Source organism: Morus notabilis, unplaced genomic scaffold (genome assembly GCF_000414095.1).
Source record: "Morus notabilis unplaced genomic scaffold, ASM41409v2 Scaffold467, whole genome shotgun sequence".
In the NCBI taxonomy this organism is placed as follows: domain Eukaryota; kingdom Viridiplantae; phylum Streptophyta; class Magnoliopsida; order Rosales; family Moraceae; genus Morus; species Morus notabilis.
Window position 1 is genome coordinate 342,774 of NW_010361652.1, and position 13,887 is coordinate 356,660.

The 13,887-nt window shown below is 35.6% G+C and overlaps 1 protein-coding gene and 1 pseudogene across 1 annotated transcript in view; both read left to right on the forward strand.

The window, feature by feature from the left end:
* The window catches only part of LOC21408741 (protein DETOXIFICATION 27), a 10,978-nt gene extending 5,623 nt beyond the window's left edge, over window positions 1–5,355 (forward strand). The window contains exons 3-8 of the mRNA XM_024167171.1: window positions 2,997–3,083; window positions 3,215–3,271; window positions 3,712–3,950; window positions 4,120–4,238; window positions 4,877–4,969; window positions 5,077–5,355. Coding sequence (XP_024022939.1) covers window positions 2,997–3,083; window positions 3,215–3,271; window positions 3,712–3,950; window positions 4,120–4,238; window positions 4,877–4,969; window positions 5,077–5,151 — 670 coding nt within the window. The 3' untranslated portion in view covers window positions 5,152–5,355. The remainder of the gene's footprint in view (window positions 1–2,996; window positions 3,084–3,214; window positions 3,272–3,711; window positions 3,951–4,119; window positions 4,239–4,876; window positions 4,970–5,076) is intronic.
* Window positions 5,356–7,725: 2,370 nt separating this feature from the next.
* Window positions 7,726–13,887, forward strand: part of LOC112092043 — an 11,475-nt pseudogene continuing 5,313 nt past the window's right edge.

The following is a 13,887-nucleotide window of genomic DNA, read 5'->3' on the forward strand; positions in this document are numbered from 1 at the left end:
GTTAAATATCAGTTCCCCATTCCATGTCTTGAAGATATGCTTGACAAGCTCGATGGCTCAAAAGTGTTTTCCAAGCTTGACCTCCAGAGCGGCTACCATCAAATTCGAATCTGGCCAGGGGACGAATGGAAGACCGCCTTCAAAACGCGGGAGGGTTTGTATGAGTGGCAACTTATGTCATTCGGCCTCTGTAACGCGTCAAGCACCTTTATACGGCTCATGAATCATGTCCTCAAGCCTTTTATTGGACGGTTTGTGGTCGTTTACTTTGATGACATTCTAATCTACAGTAAAGACCCCACGGAGCACATGATGCAGCTTAGGGAGGTGCTAACGGCCCTGAGGGAACACAAGCTTTTCCTCAATCTTAAGAAGTGTGAGTTCCTTACTGATAAGTTACTTTTCCTGGGATTTGTGCTTAGTGCGCAGGGCATTGAGGCGGATGAGTGCAAGGTGGAAGCAATCCGTAACTGGCCAACCTTCACCATCGTGCATGATGTTCAGAGCTTTCATGGACTGGCCACATTTTATCGATGATTTATTCGGCACTTTAGCACTCTCATAGCGCCTATCATGGATTGCTTGAAACAGGGCCGGTTCACGTGGGGGGCTGAACAAGAACAGAGCTTTACTTTGGTCAAAGAGAAGCTCAGCACAACTCCTGTATTGGCCCTGCCGAACTTTGACAAGGTTTTTGAGGTCGAGACTGACGCTTCCATGGTTGGCATAGGGGCAGTGCTCACTCAAGATGGGAGGCCGATTGAGTTCTTCAGCGAGAAGCTCAGTAAACCCAGACGCCAGTGGAGCACCTATGAGCATGAATTTTTTGCTGTCGTACGGGCCTTGCAGCACTGGGAGCCATACCTCCTCTCCAAAGAATTCATCCTCCACAGCGATCACCAAGCTTTACGATACATCCACTCTCAAAAGGCCACTAACCGGATGCACACTAGATGGGTCCTCTACTTTCAGCGGTTTAACTTTGTGATCCAACATAAGTTCGGGAAATCAAACAAAGTGGCGGACGCCCTCATCCGCAAACCGCATCTGCTCACCACCTTAGCAATGGAGGTAACTAGCCTTGAAAGCTTGCGCGACCAATACGCCGATGATGAAGATTTTGGTGCTCTTTGGGTGCGGTGTTCTGCCGAGGACCGAGTCGCTGACTATCACATCCACCATGGGTACTTGCTGAAGGGTCGCCAGCTTTGCATTCCTCATTCATCCCTCCGAGAACATTTGATTAGGGAGCTACATGCAAGAGGATTAGCAGCCCACCCCGGGCGAGACAGGACCTATGAGCTCCTCGCCGACCGGTTCTTCTGGCCCCATATGCGGAAGGAAATAACTAACTTTGTTCGGCGGTGTGGGATATGCCAACGCGCAAAAGGACATGGCCAAAACACCGGCCTCTATTTGCCCCTCCCAAATCCGAACAACGTTTGGGAGGACTTAAGCATTGACTTTGTCCTCAGCCTACCAAAGACCCATCGCCATTTTGACTCCGTCATGGTGGCCGTGGATCATTTCTCGAAGATGGCTCATTTCGTCGCCTATAAGAAGACCGCGGACGCCAGTAATGTGGCTCAGCTGATCTTTAAAGAGATCATACGCCTCCGTGGAGTCCCAAAAACCATCACTTCTGACCGAGACGTCAAGTTCATCAGCCACTTTTGGAGAGAACTCTGAAAACGATTTAACACCTCTCTTCAGTTTAGTAGCACTGCCCATCCACAGACGGACGGACGGTCAAACCGAGGTGGTGAACCAGACGTTGGGTAGCATGATTCGATGCCTGGCCGCAAATCAACCAAAGCAGTGGGACATGGCCCTTGCTCAGGCTGAATTTGCCTTCAACATTACCGAGAATCGATCCATCAGGTGCAGCCTGTTCGCCGTCGTGTATACGAAGCTGCCAAGCCAGACTGTCGACCAGTTGCGCCTGCCCATTTCCAGAGCAAGACTGCAACGGAGCTTGCTGATCAGGTGGTGCATACACATCAGGAGGTTAAGGCTCGACTGGTTCATTCCAACAGCAAGTATAAAGAGGCTGCTGACAAACATCGAAGAGAGAAGCTATTCTCTGAGGGAGATCTGGTGTTGGTCCACCTGCGCAAGTCGCGGATGCCGATCGGGACATACCACAAGCTACAGTATAAGAAGTTCGGGCTATACAGGGTCCTCAAAAAGATCAATGACAATGCCTACATCATTGACTTGCCGCCAGACTTGCAGGTATCCAGCACCTTCAATGTTGCTGACTTTTTTGACTACCACCCTCCAGACGCTGCGGACACCACCATTCTTGAGAATTCATAGTCAAATTCTTCCGCGGAGGGAAGCAATGATGCAGGGGCTCCTATCGTTGTTTAGTCATTTAGGCACTCTTATTGTCATTTAGTCACTTAAGCTTTCGTTGTTCAGTCACTCTTCCTTTTTCTTGTCGTTGTGCGCCCAGCAAGTCGTTTTCTTATGTTGTAATCCCAGCTATATATAGCTGATTGTCATACTTATTTGAACTTAATGAATTTTATCCTAATTTACTGAGCCAATTGAAGTCTTGCTATTACTTTGTTCTGTAGATAATAGGACTCGGCTTGCACGGCCGACCCATCTGGTATAGCCAGAAAAGACCCAGCTGCCGCCTACATCAAAAAATTAGTTTAAAAGGTATTTTATTTTTTTTAAAATGTTGTGCCACAATTTGATTATTTAGACACCATTTTAGACATTGAAGGTGGACAGGTTATTTGAATCCAAAATTAGAACCTTCATTGACCATGATGAAAAAAAGAAAACTGAAGATGAAAACACAGAAAGCAACGACATAAAAATTGAGCTTCTGATCATACATATTTCTTATGTTTCTTATACTTTCGATTTCGGTGTCGTCGGCTCGGCAATTGCTTAGATACTAGAGAATCCCTTTTATGTAAAACATTGAACATTATTTTTTTTTTTGCTGATTTTTTTTTTTTTTTTGCTGAAAAAATCAGCTTGGAAAACTGGTACTATAGAATACTGTTATTGATGACTGGGTACTTGAAGAACGCTACTACTGCTGTGGATGCCTTGTCAGTTTGGTATAATTTATTTATTTTTTAAATCTCTGATTCTCTTGTTTCTTTTCCCCTTCCTAATCAATTTTAACAGTACTTTTCAGTGTTCCATATTTATATTTAACTTTTTTCCTTTTGTCGCTGCTATTCTTCAGTACGACTATTAAGGATTGGGAGATGATGATTCCTATGGCCTTTTTCGATGGAACTGGGTAATTTTCTTGACACAGTTGTATCTAAAATACTGAGTTTTATATATTCATTGGTAGAAAACGACTAAATTGATAGAAAATGAGCCACGACCAAAAATGTGAAACATTTTTTTTTTTTAAATCATATATAGAAGTGTCCTTCCATATTAGAAGCCCTAAGTAATTGGTAACTGTTTTAATGATCGTGGTATTATGTGATCGTTTGAAATAGAGATATCAAGTAATAATTCCAGCAAATTAATAAATTTAAAAAGCGATGTCGTTTTGAACATAATCATCATTAAAAACCCGTGATTTTTGAGTAGGGTCGGCTCGGCTCGACCGGATTCATCGGATTCGGGGTGATTTCTTACGGCCATACTATGGATTGTAAAGACACCTACATTGTAATTAGTATATTCATCCTAATCTTGCTGCAACCGTTGTCAAACAATTGACAGAGTGAGGGTGGCGATCGAGCTGGGGGCTGGCAATGGTAAGGCCGCGAAGTTTGCGACAAAAGTTTCCGTGGTGCAATCTACCCTAATTGGCCTCCTCTTCTGCGTACTGATCTTAATACTCCATGACAAGTTTGCATACATATTCACGTCAAGTGCTGATGTGCTCCAAGCAGTTGATAAAATGTCTTTCCTCTTGGCCATCGCAATCTTACTCAACAGTGTTCAACCCATTTTATCAGGTTAGTTATATAATAACAAGCTTGTTATAACAATTAATAAAATTAAATTCTTCTTATGCCACGTCATTAAATATTAATATTTTAGTTGTAACAACCAATAAAAATGTAATTATTAAAGACTCGTCAATATATACACATATATAACCCTTTTTTGTTTTTCATGTGACAGGGGTAGCCGTGGGAAGTGGATGGCAGGCATGGGTGGGTTATATAAATCTTGGTTGCTACTACATAATTGGGCTGCCACTAGGGATTCTAATGGGATGGATCTTCAAGTTGGGTGCCATGGTATGTTTTTAATTAGCTTACCTTCTTCCCTTTTTGCCAAACAATTTTACGAGAAACAAGATACTTGAGAAGCCATACAAACTCAGGCTGACTAAAAAAAAAAACACTTCAATTGATGAGGAGTAAAAAAATCATTTAATGGATCTGTTTAGTTCGCTGATTTAAATTTTTAATTTGAGTTGAGATGTGACTTTATGTGAAAATTTTTTACTGTAGCAAAAAAGTTAGATGTGACTGTTTCTGAAAACTTTTTACTGTAATAAAACTCGAATTGATGAAATGAACGGGGTCTTAAGCTGGTAAAAAAAAAAAAAACACAGCTCTAACTATAAAATTTCTCCCGTTATGGGCTGTGTCTAACCATTCAATTTTACTTTATAATTACACGAGGAGTAAAATCAATTGAACTTTCCATGATCTTCATATATATATAAGAGTCCTGTCGCTAGGTAGCTGTTCGGCTGCCAATACCAAAAATAGGCAACGTTAAATTCAATCCAAACTCTAAAACCATACTATCCAATTCTTAATTTTAGTTGCATTTCAGTGAATTTGAATCAAACCCAAATATCGTTATCTCAATTTGCTTCACTAACAAACATTCCTAGTATTAAAAACATTTTTTTGGATCATCACAGGGCTTATGGGGTGGGATGATCTTTGGTGGGACAGCACTTCAAATGGTAATATTGGCGATTATAACAATATTTCTATGCGATTGGGAAAAGGAGGTAAGAAAATTCAACCAACATGTCCATTGGTTTCTTCTTATTCCGCATATAAAATCAGCTTATAAACTTGTTAATCATATTCGTTTTGATGGTATATAATTTTTCAGGCAGAACAAGCCAGAAAACGTATACAGAAGTGGTCAATCCCCAACCCAGATAATCGACTAGAAGACCAGCATTAACCATACAAAAGTTGGATTACATGAGCATAATTTCTCATGTTTCATTATATAAAACTAGCTATTTAATCATTTTTCAGCCAATAAGCGTGTAAAGAAGTGGTCAATCCTTGGACAGAGAATCGGCCATGAATTAGACCGCCATTCACAGAACATATATTTGATTCGAGTATAATTTCATCATAATAATTATTTTGCCTTATTCTATAATTACTGTTGCATGTACTTGAAATTTATCAAATTTATTAGTAAATGTGTTCTTCTTAGCATCTTCAAGAGTATGATTTGGAGTTGTCCAATGACCATGTTAATTCTTCACGACAATTTATAGTTTGCTTTGCTAAAATTACGACGATTACTAGTTTTTTTTTTTTTTTGGATGGAATACGTCGATTACTAGTTGCTTCAAAGGCATGGCATGCATCATAAATATAGTTACAATATGTGTAATATGATGCAACTAAACTAGAGAAAATGAGGAGGAAAAAAATTGGTTGTAAGTTGTAACGGTGAGGATATATTGAAAAAGACAAAAAAAAAAAAAAAAAAAAAAAAAAAATTAAAAAAAAAAAAAAAAAAAAAAAAAAAAAAAGAATAGTTATTGAAAATAACCAACCATTCCCACTTATTTTTCTTTTTTAATTATTTATCTTTTCTATTACTTCCCATTGTTTCATTTAAGACGAAAATTACAAAAATTTCTGTTCAACAATAATTCTTGTTACACTTTATTTTTTAATCTTTAAAAACGTAACTCTCATTCCTCTTAAACAATGATATATTAACAAAAAGAAAAAAGAAAAGCCTTCCATTCAAATTTCTAACGAAAATCACACGTGTCACATAAATAATAGCTTTTATTGATCAATTAGTGCACAATTGCTATGTCACCCACACATTTTTATTCTAATTTTCATGTAATGTAATAAAATATTAAAAAACCCAAAACAAAAGAAAAAGACTGATTGGATTGTCTTCTTCCTGCAGCAACTCATCCAATTGTTTTCTTCACATTTCTTTGTCTTGGTTTACAGAGTTTTTTTTTTTTTTTCAATTAACTTAAGGAAAGTTTTTTGTTTTAAAATGTTATTAGTTTTAATGTGAATGTAATATATGTTCAAAAAATTTATATTAATCCTACGGAAAAACAGAAGCTTCTTACTATTTTAAACTTAAATTCGATTAATATTGAATTTTTCATGATTAAAAAATTTAAATTTAAATTTTAAATCTAAAAATGACCGAAATACCTTTAAATTTTGTACCACAAATAAGATATCTATCAATTTCTCTTAAAAGTCATGACAGAATGTTTTTTTTGTTAACGTTTCCATGTTTGAGGGAACAAATGTTATGTTTTAGGCTATTTTATACGAACGCCTCTTAAAATTTTTGAATTTAGCAATTTAATCTCTAATTTTTCCTAGCAATCAACACCCCAAACTTATAAGTTCTGACCCTTTAAACCCTTGTTGCTCAAATTTATTACAATTTTGACGGTTTTTTGTACCTAACTTACAAATGATAGCCTAATAAGGGCATTGGTGGTCATTTTTGTTTAATTTCAATACAAATACATTTAAAAACTTAAACTTAATTTAATTATAACTTAAACTTTAATCTAAATTTTAACATGAAATTTTATTAATATCAAACAAAAATATCATCAATGTGATTTTTAGGCTGTCACTTGTAAGTTTGACAAAAAAAAAAAAAAAAAAATCACAATTTTAATGAATTTGAGCAACAAGGACTAAAAGTGCCAATAATTAAAAATTCTAGGGATTGATTGCCAAAAAAAAAAGTTTCAGGAGTAAATTATTAAATTTGAAAAGTTCAAGGAGTGTTCGTATAAAATAGCCTATATTTAAAAATTGAAGAGCAAAGTGTTACAAAAACTACAATTCATGATGAAGTTTTGTGGCTGTTTGGTATAAGGATTCTGAATCCAGAATCATGATTCTGAGTTCAAACCAGTGTTTATTTACAAAAAGTAAAAAGTAGTTCTAATTTAACTTACCAAGATTCAGTATTTAGTTTAAATGATTTTGATTCAATGTTTGAACTTTGATGTGATGTTTTAAACCATGAATCACCTATGATTCTAAAATCACCCACCCCCTTGATTTTGGGTGATTCAAACCCATGATTCTGGTTCTAATTTCAGAACCATAATTTAAACATAAAATCATGAATTATGGTTCTAATTCTAAAATCAAAACTAAAATTATCATGATTTAAACACTCATATCAAACGAACCAAGCATCAATTAATCCTTTATTTATTTATTGGTTCGACAGCCGATATCCGAAGTGTTTGAATGGCATTCCCATCCGCCAGTCAGGAAAGATGGCCTTCTCGTTCCATACATGATACATATGCAGCCAAAATAGAAAACCAGATTACGAAAATCTCTCAAGCAGAAGCGTCAACTTTGCATTTAGCAAAAAAAAAAAAAAAAACAGCGTCAACTTTGCCTTACATTTTTAGAAATTCGACAACTTATTATCAACATCATAATTAGTTTCAACCGCCTATTAATTAATCTGCAAAATACCATTTTTCATTTGTCTTACATGGGTAGATCTAATGTATGGGGCGTAATCTACAAAGTTCCATAAATAAAATGTATTAGCAATATCGTTGGTAAAATTTTAAACCCAATTAACCCCTAATTACTTGCATTTATAACTACATTACTGTCACTTATTATTTTTGTCTAAAATGAATTATGATTTATTGGTTGCATGTAGTCTAATTATTAGTATGATACATAGTTAGCACAAGGATTAATCATGTGTGACTTTCTTGTTGTAATATTTTTTTCCATTATAATGAAAACCCATTTCAAAGTAAATATGGATCTCATATTAAAAATAAAGGATAAAAACATTTTGATACATTGTGTTATAGCGAAATATGCTATTGATATATTGTGTTTCTCATAATATTAAAACGGTACCTCAAATGTTTTTAAAAACATCTTTTTAATACTCTGAAGTTGAATTTTTAAAGTTTTAAATGACCTTAGTATATTTCTATTAATTAACCAAAAACTAATAAATATATAAAAAAAATGATGAACTTTTTTATTTTGTTATTTTTTTTTAAATATTTTAATGTTTAAAACTATTTTTAGATTTTTTTAGAAAATATCGATTTCTATTTAATTAATAAGAACATTAGTTTAGACGTTATGTGTCCCAAACATCAATTTTAGGATATCAAGAAGATATTTTTAAAAACACCGAGATGGCATTTTAATATTATAAATATATAAAATACTAAGAGTATGTTTTACTATAACACATAATATCAAAATGATTTTACTCTAAAAAAAATCCTCTATAAAGTTTGTGTGTGTATGTGTGTGTGTGTGTGTTTTTTTTTTTTTTTGGTGATAAAGTATTCCTCTTATTAGTAAAGATATAGAAAAAAGGGGTTTAATTTGTAATATAATTATTAATTGAACAAAGTTATAGGACATTATAGGTGCTCGACACCATCCAATTAATAAAAAGTGAATCTCCTAGGGACTCATAAAATAAGATTCACGATGCTTAACATCAGTATTTTTCAAACATTTTTCTTATCAATTGACGGATGTAAAATAACTTTTTAGAGATGCAGCAAAAAAAGAATAATAATAATAATAAAACTTTTTAGACTTCCCCGACGGTTGGCATGTGGAGGTTCAATGAGAAGAAACTACCAACTCAAGAACAATCCACCTAATTTTCAAACATGCACAAACGGACCGTCACTTTTTGGCCACTTTATAATACTGTTCACTCACAAGCGCGTACAATGTTAAATTTTAATAATATAAGGTGAGTGAGCATCATCTTTATAAAAATTAAGTGTAAATTATTATTAAATATCATGTTTATTGTATTTTATTTAGGCAACCGAACTCAATAAAATAAAAATAAAATTAGAACAAATATAAATATAAAAATAAAATAAAATATGGAAACTTCTATACACAAATGTACTAGGAATTGGACTTCATCTTATCATTTCTATGTTCATCCTATCAAACCATTGCTAGTCAATTCCATTTAATTTATTAATCAAGAATTCTAATTTAACCTCACAATCTCTTCCGAGTGTCAAACGAAGTCATATACATGAATACACGAATCAATATTCATATCTAACCCGTTTACTCATACACTCATTAAGTTTAGCCCGTAAATTAGAACTCAAATTTCGATCACCTCTCGACCTCACAACAAACAAAATCTTAGGAGTAGGTTTTGGCTTGCCCCTTTCTTATTATTAGTAAGATAGGTTTGGAACCCTATACAAGGGGCTGCTTGCTGCTCGCCCCTATCTCTAAAGGGGCTTATGCACTCCACTCATTACCACTAAACGACGAAGCCAGGAGCGGAAGGAGGTTCCCTTACCGAAACTTTCATTATTGGGTTAGCCATACACTTCACAATCACCTGCCGGTCTCATCATATTATAGACTCTCAACGAGATTATTTAAGTGTTGATCTCCTTTCAGACTCACAATAATCTAGATTATATTTCTCAATTTCAAACTATAAAATTAATCTCTTCCAAGTATTAAAATCACAATTTAAAATTATCTAACGCATTAACCACATAAATTAAAAACATCAGACATAAACGTAGATAAATATAAATAAATTAAAATAGAATTTAAACTAGGATGACTAAAAGAACACAACTCATAAGAAGAAAAATGATGATAGCTAACACATAAGCAAAGTGAAAACCCAACAAAAATCAACCAACAAACACAATAAATAGATTCTCCATCGTTGCATTTATAGTGAACATATGTCCCCGACGAAGTAACGAAATTGACCTAACTAAACCAACCTAGTCTCTCGGGAACTCGCTTCCATTTCCATTGCCAACACCGTCCTCGTCGGCTTCTGATATGGCCTCCTGGTAATAACAACTGATTACCAACACTCTGTTTTCCATAATTAATGCGTAGACAAAATTCCAAAGTGTGTACGTTATGTTAGTTAACTCTTTCTCCCGAAAGTACTGCTAACTCTGGGTAGCGTAATTATAAAAGTTTAAACTCAGAATCTATTGTTCCAAATACCATATATCAATTTACCATTTCTCCAAAAACTCAAGCTGCTAGTGTTTCTCCTGTTCTCATTACCAACACTCTGTTTTGCATAAAAACTTGGACAAAATACCAAGTGGGTATATTGTGTTAGTTCACCATTCCTTCTGAAACTGACAACTTTAGATAGTGTAATTGTAGAGTTTGATTTCAGAACCTCCTGTTCCAATATCATTTCAGTATAGCATTTCTCCAATAACTTCTGGGAGCAGGTAGACTAATAGTAGTTTAATATTCTAAACATATTAAGTTAAAAATAAATTGATGATACTGATAAATATTATGCTATGTGTGTGTGTGTGTGTGTGTGTGTGTGTGTGTGTGTGTGTGTGTGTGTGAATTTATTGGTTTTAAAATTTCTAAAACAAACAGTTAGGAATGGCAAGCGCACTAGAGACACTATGTGGGCAGGCTTTTGGTGCAAAGAGGTACCACATGCTGGGAATATACATGCAGAGATCATGGATCATTCTGTTACTCTGTTGCTTGCTTTTGCTGCCCATCTATATCTTCACGGCTCCAATTATGAAACTGGCCGGACAGTCAGATGCTGTGGCGGAGTAGACGGGGGTAGTGATGCTGTGGCTTCTTCCCCAGCACTTCTGCTTCGCATTCCAGTTTCCGCTGCAGAGGTTCCTGCAGTGTCAGCTCAAGAACCAGATCATCGCCTGGGTCACCGTAGGTGGTCTGGTGGTTAACACCTTGGCGAGTTGGCTTTTGGTCTATGTCTTCGACTTCGGTGTTGTCGGAGCCGCCATTGCTTTGGATATATCTTGGTGGTTTCTGGTTTTGGGATTGTTTGTTTACACTGCTTGTGGTTGGCGTCCCCTCATTTGGACTGGCTTCTCTGTTCAAGCCTTTTCCGGGCTTTGGGAGTTTGTCAAGCTCTCTGTTGCTTCTGGAGTCATGCTATGGTGTGTTCCAAAACTCTGTTTTTTTAGGCTTTATTGACAATAAGAAGTGGTATTTGGTTTCTTCCAATATGACATGATTATTCAAACAATTGGCTACTCAAAAATAGTGGATGTCTCACTTTACTCCCTACAACTCGAAAGGACATAAAATTCGCCTGAAGCTTATTATACACGAGAACTTTGGTATCAAGTATCAAATATTTTCTTCCTCTTTTTTTATTTTTTTTATTACATAACCTTGTGTTTGGGAGCTTAAATGGAATATTTATCTTGTGTAGCTTGGAGAACTGGTACTATAGAATACTGATGCTTATGACTGGATACTTAAAGGATGCTACTCTTGCCGTAGATGCCTTGTCCGTTTGGTACAAATCTCTCTTTCATTTCTTTTACCGTAAAACTTATTTTGGTTTTATTTAGAATCAATTTAAATAACAGTATCACACAATTTTCCGTGATTAATTTAATTTCTTGTCCTCTCTGTTTGGATTGGATTCCGTTCCACAGCATGACTATTAATGGATGGGAGTTCATGATTCCACTGGCTTTTTTTGCCGGAACCCGGTACTTTTCTTTCTTAACACATTTTCCCTTTCTAATTAATTTCTGAACTGATCAAACAATCATGAACAACTCGTTACTCTAACAAAAATACATTTTTTTTTTTGTGTGAAATTTCCTCTCCAAACACCAAGTTTACATTCACTTCTTTCGAAAGCACACATATTATAGTCTTGCTACATTTTACGTTAAAACATTGTGTATGACACTGTCAAGATAAATTTTGGGTAATTTTTCTAAAATTTTGAACTGCCAAGTTATTTTCTTATCTGTCTTTTCATACTTATTTTAATAAGAAGATGTGACATAAATACACATATTTCACACATAATAAGTGTTAGGTCTGTTTTTTTCGCTGGTGTCACAGAGAGTGTTATAACACTTTACTGTAACACTGTTTTAACAGAAAATCTGAAATTAAACCAGCAAAACAGCAATGCAGGAAAGTAATGCAGAAATGTAAAGGACACCAGAAAATAGTATCGCAGTTCGGTGCGCATACTCTACGGTGCCACGCCCAAACAATGATCAATCCACTAAGTTCAAAAGATTACAAAGGACCGAACGGTCTTACACACTCAACGACTTCCTCCTTGACGATGTCACCATTGCCTAGAATCTTCTTAGAAAGCTTGATCAGCGAGCACCACTCGACTTGACGGTTTCCTCCCGAAACTAAAGAAATCTTCTCCTAAAGAACCAATTCAAAAGTGTTCTCACAATCCGTCGCAACACACCAAGCGACTCTTAACATTACAATCTCATACTCACATGAACACACACAGCCTTTTCATTTTCAACACTCTTTATTACACAGAATACATTCAGCCCAATACAATCAAAACTCACACCATTGTTGCCGTTCCATTAGCACCACAAATCAGGTCACCAGCCCCAATGACAGTAAGAAGACAATCATTCCCAATATTTCCCACGATTTTTTCCTTAGAAGAACCAGCCATAATGCTCCAGAAAGTCCACTCTTGATTTTCAGCAATCAAGATCTTTGATTTGCAGCCAATAAACATGACAACCAAACTTTTCTTAAGAGGACTACCAATTTACAATGCCAACCAATCTTACAACCAATTTTCCAAAAATAAGTCAACACAAAAAATGCACTAACAATCTCCCTCTTTGGCTATTTTTGGCAAAACTAACATTACTAACAAAAATAACCTATTACAAGATAAAAGATAAAATTCAACTAACATTACTAAGAGTTCTCCCCCTTTTTGACAAAATACAGCCAAAGTTAAAAATAATACTAATAGAAAAACCTTTTAGAAACTATTGTCGCAGAAAGTGTTGCAACACCTAATATAACATTTTTCTACAGATCATCTTTTAGGGTCATTGATCTCTGCAAAACGCTCCCCTTGAGTCCTCTACGAGTCTTACTCCCCTTGAATATAATATTTTTCCATGCATATTGCTTTTATCATCTATCAAAAGCTTGGAGTGACCATTACCACAATACTCAGAGTTAGTAGTACATGCTTTAAAAGAATTATAAGCCTCATGACACCTTAAATAAGATTTCCTTACCCACACACATCTAAGGAAATTTATTTTGCACATCAACCTTCATTTTAGGTGTCCTTCTTGCGAAATTTGGTGGATTAGGAAGCATACCTCTCATCAAAGCATTCAAATACTTGTAGCACATTGGTCTTATATGGCCAGCTAAACCGCAATAATGACATATGGGGACAAATATTTTACATCGAGGGGGTGAGATAATAACCTTCTTACTGAGGGTAGTATGAGGTTCAGGAGTGGGTGTCTCCTTCACAAATACTCTATTGGATGTTGAACATTCACCATCGTAGCCAAGTCCATGACGATCACAACTAGCTTTTCCCATAGAGAGAATATGATCAAGTTTGGTGGTGCCAGAATTCATCATCTTCAAATTTTTTTGAGTGCTCTCTGTTGGTCACCGAATCGAATTCGGATGCGGAAGCGTGGGGGGAGGCGGATTGTGTATAACAAAAATTTTCATAAAACCTTTGAGATACTCTATAGATTATATTAATTTATGCACGAATAAATTAATCTCATTAATTCATTTATTAAGAACTCAATCAGGAAAAATACCTGGAAGCCGACTCGGATGATAACTTGAGTTCTTTGACCACGAACAG